The 14,528-nt window shown below is 32.3% G+C and overlaps 1 protein-coding gene across 1 annotated transcript in view; it reads right to left on the reverse strand.

The window, feature by feature from the left end:
- The window catches only part of PCDH10 (protocadherin 10), a 53,453-nt gene that overhangs the window by 34,259 nt on the left and 4,666 nt on the right, over positions 1-14,528 (reverse strand). Inside the window, 3 exon segments of the mRNA XM_019628468.1 lie at positions 5,241-5,546; positions 13,359-13,465; positions 14,125-14,183. Coding sequence (XP_019484013.1) covers positions 5,241-5,546; positions 13,359-13,465; positions 14,125-14,183 — 472 coding nt within the window.

A 14,528-nucleotide genomic window follows, 5' to 3' on the forward strand; every position in this document is an offset into this window, starting at 1 on the left:
TAAAAAGAAGTAAAGTATCACAAAATTCAGTAAACATTAAATTCTACAGATCTATAGAGAATATAAACTGGGTTGGTTTTTTTTTCTTTTTCCTGTTCTTGAGTTTTCATGTGTTTCCTGCTCACAAAACTGAGGAGAGTAAACTATTTTGATTATGAGATGAATTATTAATTCCTGAGAAAAGAAATTTAATGGAAAAATAGAAAGATTGGTATGGTTCAAAGACCAGAGATTTGTCACAAAGAGATGAACTAAAAAAAATGAGAAAATTAGTTAAGTTTACAAATCTAGATACATTCTTATAAAGAAGGGTGAAAGAACAAAACCTTTAGAAACAGGTAATAAGAAAGTAGCACAACTTGGTGAAAAGGGTGAAGAGGTATTAACAAATCTACTAAAAAAGAAAAAAAAATGTGAAAAAAGAGGCCCATTCATTCAGTGATGCATGGACCTATGAGACAGAAATGTTAAAAATGCCATGTATACAAATACTTATTAGTGGGTATTCATATTCGATAAAGTGATGCTACGTATGGTATTAGAAGGATATACAAATCTCAGAGAAACAGCTATATGGGGTATATAAATATGAGGATAATGTGTATCAATAAGAAAAGTCATTGTATTGTGAATTCTACATATGCTCTTATCACACTGTTGAGTTCAGTAAATTATGAAAACTTACAGAAGGCAGACTGAGATAAAGAAGGGATTAGAAGAGATGTGACTAAACAAGACATGCTCTACAATTTCAATCAACTAAAATTTTGAAGTGCTCCATAGAATTAATATAAATACCCAAAAGAATTTCCCCCAAATCAGGTTTACTTTAAAAAAAAAATAGTCTAGGTAAAATGTCAGCAATAAATGCAATGTTTTGAAGTTCTGGCATGTTTTCTTATGTTATGACATGGATGAGTAGGGTTGAATTTTCAAAAATGCTCAGAAGTAGGCTAAAAGAAGGTTAGGTCAGGAAACAGCTAGAGAGATTTTTTTGGAATACATGGACTAGTCAAAATGTTGTATGATCTGAAGGCAGGATGGACCACGACAGTTTTCAATAGGTGATTCCCTACAGTCCTATGGTTCTAGAAATTTCATGGATTTAGGACTTAAAATATCATGTTGTCAATGTAGCTTATTTAACTTTATTTAATATAATTGATTATTGTATAGCTTAAATGAAATATTTTCACAAATATATTTTAGATGAAATTTCTTTGGTGATTTATCTGATGATAGTCTTCAATTCTTAGGGAATAACTATGTTTATTGACAAGAAACCAACAAGTTTCCAAATAAATTACGTGTAACTTTAGTTCTGTATTGCTTAGGCCAGTTTGGACTGAAAGACATGCTTGTTTGCTGAAGAAAATCTCATGAGATAATGTTCAAAATGTGAAGCCAAAATCATAAGCGAGAATGATTATGAACATAATATTAAAGATATTGTTTTAACTGGATTTTTCTAAATTATATTAATAATATAACTTTTATCAATTATATTCTTGAACTTAAATTATTTTTTGCTCCTTATTTGCCGAGATCTTCTGTTTTTTTTTATGTATAACTTATTGTATCATTTGAAAGACTAAATTATTTTAAATAAGATGTCGATAATTCTAAAACATTCTCCCATTCTTCAGGATAAAAATGTAATCTTATTTTTAAACTCCAGAGAGCATCTTTTCTTGTTTCATTTTAGCAAGTACTGAAAATCATGATTACATTTTTGTGTAAGTTAAAGTAATATTTTAGTACATTTTTATTAATCTAATAAAAATGAAAGGTGAAGTTAAGCTAAAAGCCATTAACATTTTAAGATAAATCTAAACACTGTTTTGAATACATTACTGTATTCTACATGTTTAAATTTATTTTCTCAATTTTTCAGTGTGTTCCTCTGGTACTTATCAGAGTACGAGCAAATGACAACATGATAACAAAAATAAGAAAAAGCACACAAAGTGCTCACAAAGTGCTCATGACTAACGAGGCAAGTATTAATAGATGTTTTTCAAAATTACTCCTGATTAAAAAAAGAAGTTCCATTTCATTAAATGTATCATGTATACACTTCATGGATTTTTTTCTTTAAAAAAGGAAATGACTCCATTTAGGCATTTTTTTAAAACAAAGTACATTTTGGAGGGCAGTGGATGGGGGGAGGGGGGTTGTTACTTTGTGAGGGTGAAAAGGGTAACTATTGCATTGTTCTGTACACCTGAAACTAACAATAAAAAAATTTAAAAAAAAACATTTCTAGTGAAAAAAAGTAAAAAAAAACAAAACAAAGTACATTTTTTAACATGTTCATACATGTACTTTTGTGTAAAAGTTGGTTTCTTGCAATTTTTTATTTCAACTTTAGCAATCAGAGATATAGAAATGGAAAGTTCTTGGGTAGAGAAAATGATCTCGTTTGTATTATTAAGCATATCACTATGTCCCTGTCATATTATAAATGACAGTGGTGGCCTCCTTAGGCTTTTTAGAGCTTTACAAAAATAACCAAATATACAGCTACTTTTCTGAACATCAGGCTGTTCATTATAAAACTAAATGGATTTTTAGCAAGAGAAAAACTACTACCTCAAATTATTTAAACATTCTGATTAAAAGCAAATAATTAGTGTCAATTTTTAGCTTCTTTAATTACATAAGGGATGTGCTCTTCAATTTAGAAGATGAGAATATTTATATTCCTGATGATAAATGATACAAGTATTAACAACTATCACCATGTGAATTTGTATTAGGTTAGGAACAATTTTGGTTTACAGTTTATACTAACAGATTAACTATAAACTTGACTATGCCTATTAAATTAGACCCATGATGTAATAATTTTAAAGATAATTGTGTGAGTCTAAGATGACACTAAACACTGGAAGTTAAAAAAATATATCAGACATGATTAAAATTATATGAAGAACTAAGGCAAGTGTAAGTAGAAACAAAATAACTATTGTTCTGCTTATTTTTCATTCAGGTCACACTTCATCCTAAACCTTAAATTTTGAGCAGTATGAGCTGGCTAAGACAGAGAAAATAAAGTGTTACTAAAATCTCATTTATCCTAATACCTATCTGGATAATAATCAAACAAATCCAATTTTCTTGATAAAATAATAGATGCATTCTTTGATTTCTAGCAACACACATAACTGCTAATGTATTTCTTAATAGTTGAAAGCAGGTTTCTAAATGAAAACACTAGATTCTTAATAATTAGACAAATGTTCATTAAAATATATGCAGCATTAATATTTTTATTAATAAAATTATTTGTCTGATTCTTAAAATTAAAAAGGAAAACTACTCAGTAAAAAGAGTGACATTTGTAGATGTTTAAAATTTCAGTTCTATATGTAAGTGGAATGTCACCAAGATCACCACTCACTAAGAGCAAAAGAGGGTGAATTGATTTCTTCACTATATTTGATGTAGATTTACCAGTTGACATATGCTAATAGTAAATATTTGTATATACTTAGATGTACAAAGTTGAATTACTCTGAATCATATGATCCTTGACTTTTTGTGTTGAAAACATTGATAATATATCTCTATAATGTGCATTCTTACTTTAAAGTGAGAATATGTTGTTCAGAATCTGGAACAACTTGGTTTTTGATAATAAATAAAAATTTAAATCCAGCATTCAATTTGTGTAGCAAATACTGCATAATAGTTCTCATTCATTAAAATTTGATTTTAGGCCACTTTAAATCACTAATGTATGTAGACGTGTGAGTTAAACTTTAGGAATTTAGCACACACATTACATCTTCATTATTATGTTAGATATTTCAATACTTTAAGTATCTGTGCTCTCCTTGTATTTTATAACTTTAAAAAATAAAGCAAAACGAGTAACAAAAATTCATAGGATGGCATAATTATTTGGTCCTGAAATGGTAAAACGCTATGTCACGTTAGGGTGATGGCGTTTCTAAATAATTTGAAAAACTGAACATAATCATTCATAAAATAACATTTGACCCCTTTTGCCATCACAATGTATGTATCTAATGACAGGTTCACTCTTTAATCATATGACACTTGTCTATTCTTATTATCAAGGTCCAGAGTAGTAGCCATATCCTCAGTGCATTCAATCCATGCCCTTTCACACTTACATTCATAAGGGCTAAAATATATGTTCTTCTGCTTTTTCCTTCCTGTAAGTTTTTTGGTTTTATTTTTCTGTTTTCCTCCCATTTCATGAGTCATAAAAGAAATGATACATCTGCAGCCTATCTCATCTTTTGTTTCTAGCTTATGGTTCCACAACTTTTTTTGAACTAGAAGATTAAAGTAAGAAAACATCAAGTACGATAGATTTGCTAGACACAATAAAAGCCATTTTTTGATTGAGTTGTTATGAGTTCTACCTCATCAAATATTTGTTTATATGGTTTTATCAAAAGATTGAACTATCATTAGTATTTATCCATTATCTAAAAGGAAAAGTTTCCTATGAGGCAGAGAAGGAATGATAGCATTTTATTACCAAGATCTCCAAAGGAAATATATACTACAGTACCTCAAAGCATTTTTTTTTTAATTTTTCACAGTGGTTGTATTAAATAATCCACTTAAAGAACATGGCCCCAAAATTGAAAGCCCTGAGTGCAATTATCAATATCTCAATGTTAGAAGAATCTATTATTTTAAATAAATGAAGAATATTGCTGTATTGATATGCTTCCATCGCATAGTTCCTCTGGTTTGGGTCAGACTTGAATCCATACCAACATATTATTAAATCATGTTGAATGGTCAAAGTGATGGCTACACTGATCTCTGAATTTAGCCTCACGTGTTTAATGTCACTATGGTAAAAAATGATTCGGCGATAACGCTGGCATCGATAAGAAAATTAAATCTCTCAAGGGTCGAGAGATATTTTTCCACCTTAGTTAAGCCCTTCAAAACAGGAAAATCAAGTAAGCAAGAGAGCAATATTCAAAGGAATTACGAAGAGCATTTGAAAAATGTTTTCAGCAACATCAAAGTTGGGTTTGATTGTTGTCAACAACCGTATCCTAACAGAAACCTGTCTTCCTGTGAAGTTTATTCCTTTTCCCATAGTAAAGCGCTGCCTGCACCCAAGAGTCACTTCTATCCTTGTTTCTGAAAGCAACCCAACCTCTATTTTTGCTAAGAAGAATGGAGTATTGAACTTGATTCCCTCAAAGGGAACACTTTGATACAGCCTTTTAGGTGATACTTACTCAAATATGGTGGTTTGTAAGGCGCTCGTGTATTAGACAGCAGTCCATCCAGCTCCTTTCTCTCCAGAGTGCTGTGCAGGGCCTTCTCTTTGCCGAAGGTGGAGAAGGACCGCTCTGCCCCAGGCTGGGCTTCCGGCGTTTCAAACACCTCGGTGTCTGGAACAGAGTCCATGCCGGGAACGTGCAGATTGCTGCGATAATCAGCAGCCTGGCGTCCGTCAGAGGGGACAAAAGAAGGCATCCAGCACCGATCTGAGTGGCCCAGCGCTTTACACTCCTCAGTGCAGTTGGAGAAGAGATCCATCCCTGTCAGTAGGAAAAAGAGAAACTACAGGTGTGGCTTCACCAACGCGAGCAGCTGCTGGGGCGTGAAGGATTACAGGCAGCATAGTGAGTGATGGGGGACGGTCTCCTCACCATTTGTCCTGTCTTAACCTGACAGGAAGCTCAAATCTCTGTATTATTTTGTAGAAGGTAAGACTTTTGGCCAAGAGGCCTCTGAAATAGATTTTTCTAAACTACTCAGGAAATTGAGGAAATATATTGGCTCTAAATTATTAAATTATTCAAATAAGTGATGAGTAGAAAAAGAATAAATAATTTTGAAAATCTCTGGCAAAGTTTATAACAGTAAAAACCCAGTGTAAAGTTTTCATAATCCATAATCTCTAATGATGATAAATCGTCTGATATATTTTTTTCCTTAGAGACAAAATTGGAAGAAATATGTGAAGCACGAAAGTTGATATTTAGATTTTGAAATCTGAACATGAAACAAAAAGTGAAATTCAACTGAAAACTGGCATACATATTGATAAACCAGTACATAACAAGAATGAGATAAGATTTTACGAGCCGCCAAGGTCCCTAGGAAATGACTTCCCAAAAGGTATTTCTCAACAGGCACTCTGGTAGTCCATATTACTACAAACCACTTATCACTTCCCACCTTAGACAAACCCAGAACAAATTACTGTAATTAGTGAAACCAAGGTAACCAAGTGCAATGTGAGTCAACTGCAGATACTATTGACAAATGCCTTATTACTTGTTCTATACTGGAAAACACTGGTCCTAATCAACTCAGAACTGTTTGCTTAGTAATCCTAAAATACAGCAGGTCCTTGAATAACCTTGTTTTATCATTTTGTTATAATGTTGGTGAGACGTGGAACCTAACTGTTGTTTAGGTCAATTGGCCTATGTAAAATTGGTTTATTCTACGTTGTTTCACTTAAAGTCACAGAGCCCATTGAGGACTTGCCACAGCAAGATTTCAAATGACAACTTCAAGTTTCATTGTCCCCCATAGATTGACAAGACTGTTACCTATTATCTGATTATGGCTCAAGAAAGCTCGTTTAGTTCCTTAAGCAAAGCATAACAATTTTGAACATTATAAAATACTATTTGATATTTATTTTGATAATTAGCACTAATGCAGAAAAACAAGTACATAAACCAAAAATGCATTCTAATGTTTTTTTTAAACACAGTAACACATTTATTGAATATATCTTAAAACAGTCAACTTGAAATGACCAAAGTATATGTGGTCCGTACATAAGAAACTTGAATGCTTGCCTTATCTGGAAAACTAGGGATATTTTTGTTTGTTGGTTTAACTGATAGAGTAATATTTATTTAATGAACACACTTGATTGTTCTATTAATATCATGGGTGATTTGAGCTCTTGAGCAACTTTTAGTTTTTAAATTCCTGATGGTATCCTGTCACACACTGATTTATTTGTTTTGTATGTTAACATCTGTGTATATAAAATAAAAATATTTTTCAAAATTACTCACCCTCTAGATTATCCACAAGCATTTTGGAGTTAAAGACAGTTAATTACGTAAATTGTGTTTAAAGAAATAACACCAAGCTTCTTGTCATATATTAATCTCACTTTATAATGACTTTTTTATTTTAAATTAAACTATGTATAATGCCAAGTCTGACTTCGATTATAACATTCCATTGATAGTTGTCATGCACAAGCCAGGAAATAAATTACTGATCAGTGAACTGTTGAGGAAAGGAAACGTGATCTGAAGCCAGGATAAGGAACCAGACTAAGAACCGCAAGTAAAATGTGTCAGTGTGTCCTTAAGACACCAGGGAAGCTCAGTTCTTTATCCTGAGACACGTAGAAAGGAAAAGAGAAGAGGAAAAAGAATGTCCCTGATACACACTGACACATCAGGTAGGTAGAAACTATTGATAAAACCAAAGAGATTTGTATTTTGACACACTATACTATAAATGTTCCCTGTTTATAGTGTGTATGAGGGGGAAAGGCTTTTTTCATAGATGGAACTACCGTTGAGTAAAACTATTATGAACACTTATTTATTTTAAAAATAAATTCAAGTTATATTAAATTTGAAGTGGATGGAATTAACCCAAATATTAAGATGGAACTGTATTACTGGATCTTGGTAAAGATAGGTACCTAATGCAGAATTTGGAATTAATGCAATTTTTTCCTCATATGACTGAGAAATAGCATTTTAAATATATCACATGAGACCATTAACAATATTTCACATCTTTTTGAGGAACTGTACCCAAGTACTCCTATAATTATAAAAATGATAGTCTTACACACACAAAATTCCATAAAGTAGCCTCTGAACATTATTATTCAAATGTTTAGTTATGTTTGAATGTACTTTCAGTAGAACTTGTTTTTATGGGTAGTTTAGACTCAGTTGTGCCCAATTTCTCCTCTTGAAGTGTATGGTTTTCTGCCTCTCTTAATTATTAGAAGCTACTTAAAATTGCTCTAGGTGATATAATAAAGTTCTCATGAGTCAAAAACCTGTACAAAAAATATATCATGTGCATAACAAAAAAACTGGAGGGATATGATAAAGTTTTTTGTTGGAAGAAGAATGTTACTTGACAGAAGAAAAAAAACAAACATTTGTAAATAATGTTCTTAGTAAATTTATGAACTAATCCTTTTAAAGTGAAATTCCCATAGTAATAACACATAGCTTTATATAATTAGAATGAAAGATAAAGTGACACAAACTATGCATGAATGTGTTTTGCCAGTTTTACTGGTAAAGCAAGTGTACACATTTCTTATGAGGAAAATATCATAGAAACATTTTAAAAATAACACAGATAGTACATCAATAAATTTCAAATAAGTAATGGAAACATTCACTGAAAATTGAGGTTTTTCATTTGTTTTTTAGATATATAGTTTGACATCCAAATAAATTTTTCCCATTACTGGGCCTCACCTGAGGGAGCCATTGAAAGACTAACATTATTTTGTCTGTTTTCATTTATCACTAGCTCCATTAAATATTTTATTTTAATGGCCAAACAAGCAGAGGTATATTTAAGTTTTGCTGTGATGAAGGATGCACAGAAATAACAGGTATTACAATCCATGTGACATATTAAAATGCATATCTTTCACATTGCTGTTGGAATTTTTGTAAGGGCTCAAACTGAAGCCCAAGAAAAAAGAAATCTAACTTGATCTTTTTTTTCCCTGGTTCAAATGCTTCTCCTATAGAGCCTGTGGGATTTGTAAAGCAGAAAAATACAGGCCAATCCTCAGTGTTGAAGTTATGGTAGCTTCTAAGAACTATCTCAGCATATATATTTTACTTATAATTTCTTCTCCTACTTATTTATTTTCTCCACTTTTCAGAAATAATCTGTGCTACAAGGCATGACAGCTGAAGTGATAGACTGCCTGTTATGCATAGATATATTTAGACAAATTTTAAAATACATCTTTTTTAACTGGCAAGCAACTTATTCCTATAGTCAGAGGCTGTGATATTATCACTGAAAACAAATTGTGATTTCAAATTGTGTGTTCAAGTTGTGTATTCAAGTTTTGTTGCTTTCTGATGAATGTAATAGTACAAAATCATGTGTACATTTCTATCTCATGCATAAAAAAATGCTTATTTTTTAAGACAGGATAAATTAATTTTAAAGAAAATCAACACTTCATTTTTTTGAGAAAATTTCATCCTCTGACCACTTAAAAATGGAAAACTGAGTTATTAATTATAACCACAAAAATTGCTATAATAATTAGGAAAATATGGTTTGGAGGCAGTTATTTATCAACATAATTTAATCATGAAAATTCAAAACACATATATCAAAATTTTCTCCCTATCTAGTCTTTCAAAATGCTTATAGTTTTTCTCCATTTTACCTTAATATTTTGTTTTATGTATATTTATCCAATTATAAATCTCTCCTCATTATCAAGTTGTAGCTCAGGTTTTCACCAGAAACTTGAATAACTTTTGGCGAACAATGGTCTAAATGCCCCTTATTTATAAAACCAAAAGCTAATTTGCCAGTGTTAAATTCTTGTTTGACTTGCGAAAGGGAAATTTATATTTATAAGTCAAGAACTCTCTTGTTTGTAGTAGTTGTGCAATGGCTTATTGTATTTCACGATATAATTTATCTGCTATTTTGAATAAGTGACAAATCAAATAACTTTATTTTTTAATGTATAGTCAAAGTTTGACCATGTATCATGTATTGTTCTCATAATAATTAGTTAAGAAATAAACACATTTAGAAACTAAGTTCCCTTATAACTGAAAGAAAAATTAATGAGAAGAGCAATTTGACAATTTTCAGTTAAATTATAAGAAGTAACATTAACAGAATCACTTATTAGAATTTTCCTCTTAAATATAGATACATATTTTTAGGAAGGAACAATTATTAAATTCAAAATTAATCCTAGTATTATGTGCATTTGTAAGCATTCAATACCTGAAAAAAAAAACCTTCTTACAACTTAATAGATCTCCTTAGATGTACCCCCAATAATATTGTAAGGTTAAGAATAAACAACTAAAAATGTTTTATCAGTATTCTAAATTAGACAAAAAAGCCTATCTTTTACTCTAATTATATAATAAACAAAATGAAAACATGTATTTTTTAAAGTCCACTTTGACTTTTTTGGCTACTTAAGCTGTGATTAATCAGTTTTTCCACTTATGATGATTTATGCATGCATTTACCACATCTCCTTGGACTGCTGCCATATCTAACCAATACATCAATAGTGCACTGAAAAAAACGGAAAGCACCTTGACAAGGCTATAGAAAGAAAGTGCCACAGAGCAGTGGTCAAGCCGAAGAATTTCACACATGGAGCCAGGTGCAGTGGAAAACTGGAAACGCTCATGTGATTCTCTGTGCAGCTGCTTCCGTATTTAAAGCCCTTCTATGAACAAGATTGGTGACTGCAAGTGGCTTAGAAAGGGGGAAAGCAAGGGGAGGGGGAACAAAAAAGAAAACTATTCATAGAAGAATAAATAGATGGCATATCTAAATAAATGCACACAAAGTAATGCTAACATAGAAAAAGAAAGTGGGAGTAAAGAGAAAGTTAGGAAGCTGGAACAGGTGAAGCAGTAAGCTAGACAGTGTATAAAATGCATTATGGAATGAGGTACAAACTCAAGGAGAAAAATCAGAGTCTGTATCTTTCCAGGGTTATTTTTCCTTGATAATCTAACCCTTTCCCGTTAAAATCCAGCTAAGTGGGATTTGATTATTAGAATGAAATGTTTTCATACCTAAACCTGAAAATAAATGTGCTATAAATATTTCCTAACTATTGCAAAATTGGAAGATCATTAATACCTGGCTTTTCAATGAAACAAAACAGATTTACTTACTTACCTAAAACAGGCTTAACTTTTAGAAAATATTCTAGCTACTTGGTGTGAGGTTTATAGTACACGACATCAGTGTGGACTGGAAAGAAATCATTAAGTAAATGCATTTTAATTCTCTGCATTTAAGGTCTTATACTTAAAAACAGAAAACATTCAAAATAATTCTTATAATAAAGTTAGACATATTAAATTTGATTGCAATTCAGCACACAAGGGTGCTATTACTTCTTAATACAAAGTTATCACAATTCCAAAACAGCTATTCTTGTGCCCGATATATAGTGGCTGCCCTATAACTGCGAATGAAATACACAAATAGATTGTAAATTCTATGATACTTTCACAAGTTTAAAAATTTAAAGATAGGAAAACATTTTGCCATTTTGATCCAGAAAAACAAACACTGCCTTACTTTTAAAAAATGTTTTCCAGAACACAATTGCACATTTTAATTTTCCTTTGGATGCTTTGACATCTCAAATAATTTGGAAGAAACATTACCAACATGGCAACACTGAGTGCCTGTGAAATAAAATAGCTACTGGGAAGGCACATTGGTAAAAACATATTCCCATCCATTTTCCAAATTTAGATCTTTTCACAGATGCCTATTCATTTCTCTTTATTTGGTTAGGCTACTATAGCTCATTATGTCTGAGGGACTAAACTAATTGAAATGTTCATTGAGATCGGAGCACTACACACACAAAAAAGCCAACAACAACAAAGTGGGGGAGTGGGAAAGAATAAAATGCATCCTAGGAAGCATGCAGCAAATCAACTTTTTCTTGACATTAAATATTTTGCTTTAAAAGTTTTAAAAGGCTGACTGTCGGGTTAACAAATGTTGAGAAAAGAATAAGAATGCATGATTTTACATGTATAGCTTCTTAAAGATAACAATAAATCATATGCCATATATAGGCCAAAAATGAAAGGGACTTTGTACTCAGATATAAACTTCTGGCAAGATCTGGTTTGTTGTCAGGTTCCCAGACACTAAATAGATTCTCTGTTCACTTAGCGTGAAGGCCCGCAAGGGGCAGGGACCTCCGGGGATTCTTGGCAGCTCTCAAGTCTCATTAGGTCTGCATATTAATGACTTGCAGCAATATAAAGAGACCCTTGAGCAGCCTTTCCCCCCTTTCCCAAGGCTAAGGCAGCCTCGGGCACAGCACACATTCACCCAATGGTAGGCATGCAACAACCACTGCTGCCAGGCGACCATGGGGCGTAGACTGCCCTTTGACACACTGCCTCTGCACCATTCAAACGTCCACCAAGTGCATTGAGGAATGGGTGCTGTCGAGGACCAACATTACCTTGAAAATAAGGACCATATCACTCTGTGCTTATGTCATGAACCAAAATAAACCTCAAATCTCAAATCAAGCAAAAGGAGTTGAACCAAAAGAAGGTCCAATGACAGACATTTTTAGAATTTACAAAAGTTGACTTTCCTTTCCATTTTCTAATGTGTCAGATAAACACAAAACTCAAATCAGAAAAGAAAAAGAAAAAAAATTTTTTCAACAAGCACCTTTTACAGTTGAAGTGCAAATGAAGCAGAAAGATAACCCAAATTTTAGGAAATTATTTTATTTCTAAGTGTTTCCTTTATGCATTAGTAATTAGTTATCAGGATCCTATAAAATGTGAAGGTTAAATTTATACAGAAAAAAGTAAAGTAAAATATATAAAATAAAAATATGTATCACGTTGTGACTACTCAATTAGTGACTATCATGAAGCCCACATACAAATAGAGTCCAACTTTTTGACAGGTCATGGACTCTGTTGAAAATAGGAGGAAACCTAGGACATTTCAGAAAATACACATTATCAATGTTTACTAATGTCCTAAAGCCTAAGAACCCAGGACTGAGAATCCTGCTTTCAACCTACTTGTGACTGTTAATCACCATTTCTTCTCCCGTTCACTACTTGGTGACGTGCAAAATGAATTGTTCTAGAAAGCAAGAAATTTGAATTCTAGTGCCCACTGTTCCACTTATCCCCTTATGACCTTGTACAGGTCAGTCAATTCCATTCATCTTCAGTTACCTCATCCATAAATAAGCCTAATAATACCTTCATTGGCTGAAGGCTGGGGACTGACCCAGGTGGGAGATCTATAACATTTTGCATGAAATATAATTCCATTAAAGAACACTACATAAGGAAAAAATATTTCATATTCTAACATATTCCATAATGAATTTCTAACTTTAATTCTCCAAAGGAACATTGAATTTTTATAATCCTCTTGAGTATACAATTATTAACATAAGGTGACACTGTCTTTCTATAGAGGTACCAGCCTTAAATGCATAAAAAAATGACCTAGACAGCATCCTTTCTAGATTAAAAAAACCCAAAAAACTATAAAAATCAGCATTTAGATTGCCCTTTGATCACACTTACCAGCTGACTGGCCACGGTTGGTGGCATCATGGTCACTATCTCCCTGTTCACTGTCTCCATGACCACTGTCCTTAGAGCTTACTATGTCGGCTTCCTGGAATGCAGAACTAGAAGTACAAAAATGTAAATATTAGAATAAAAAAGGTGAAGTAACACAGAATCATTCTTCTGCCACCACATGGTCACTGATGGCGCTGCAGATTCATCCACCTTTCAGTTGGCTTTATTTCTGTAGGAAGCTCATTTTCATAAACTTGAGCCTAACTCTTTAAAATTGAGCATTGGCAGTCAGTTTGAGCACTTAAGTCATGTAAAGTTTAGGCATTATTGTAGGATGGGGGCTAAGTAAATGTTTATATGCTTTTTATACAGCAGATGTATGTATGTATATATATATATATATATATATATATAATGTATGCATATACATACACACACACACACACACACACACACACACACACACACACACACCTAGAACTGTTAGGAAGACTATCAAAAGCAGTGTAGGAGTATAAACTGGCAAAATATTCAAATATATTAAGTTGCATACAAATGAAATATACCCGTATTTTTAATGTATTATCTATCTAGGAAACCCAATATAATTAGTATTTATGTCCTGCCTTAATTGGAAATACTGTATATGTTTTATATTTTAATATTGAATAATATACCTAATTCCTATTTTTAGTAGGTAGTAAATTGTCCACCCACCAAGCAAGAAAAAAAAAAACCAAAAAAAAAAAAAAAACAGAGTCCATACCTGTTAACTCGGCGAGGTCTGTCAACTAGATAGCTGAGCTCTGCTCTCTGGTGTTTAGTCTAGAAAAAAAATAAATAAATCAAGAGTATTTGAATGCTAAGGGTTTAACAGTCTGCTTCTGAGGTTAGAAACTAATTCTAGGTTAAGGAATTGTGTACATTTTTATGAATTTCCACTCTGTCTTTAGACCTCAGCCTGATTGCTGAGTAAGGGCAGGGAGATATGGAAAGACACTTCCCTCTAAATTTTTAGTAAAAGTTAAAAAAAACATTGCAGGAATAAAAGGCCCATTTTAAATGTGTGGGTGTTTTAAAGGAGAGAATGCAAATGACCTCATAGCTGGGGCTCAACTATTATCTCTGATAGAGTCAACCTAGTTATACTCTGTAGTCTTTCTCTCAATG

Source organism: Hipposideros armiger, unplaced genomic scaffold, assembly GCF_001890085.2.
Source record: "Hipposideros armiger isolate ML-2016 unplaced genomic scaffold, ASM189008v1 scaffold_793, whole genome shotgun sequence".
NCBI lineage: Eukaryota > Metazoa > Chordata > Mammalia > Chiroptera > Hipposideridae > Hipposideros > Hipposideros armiger.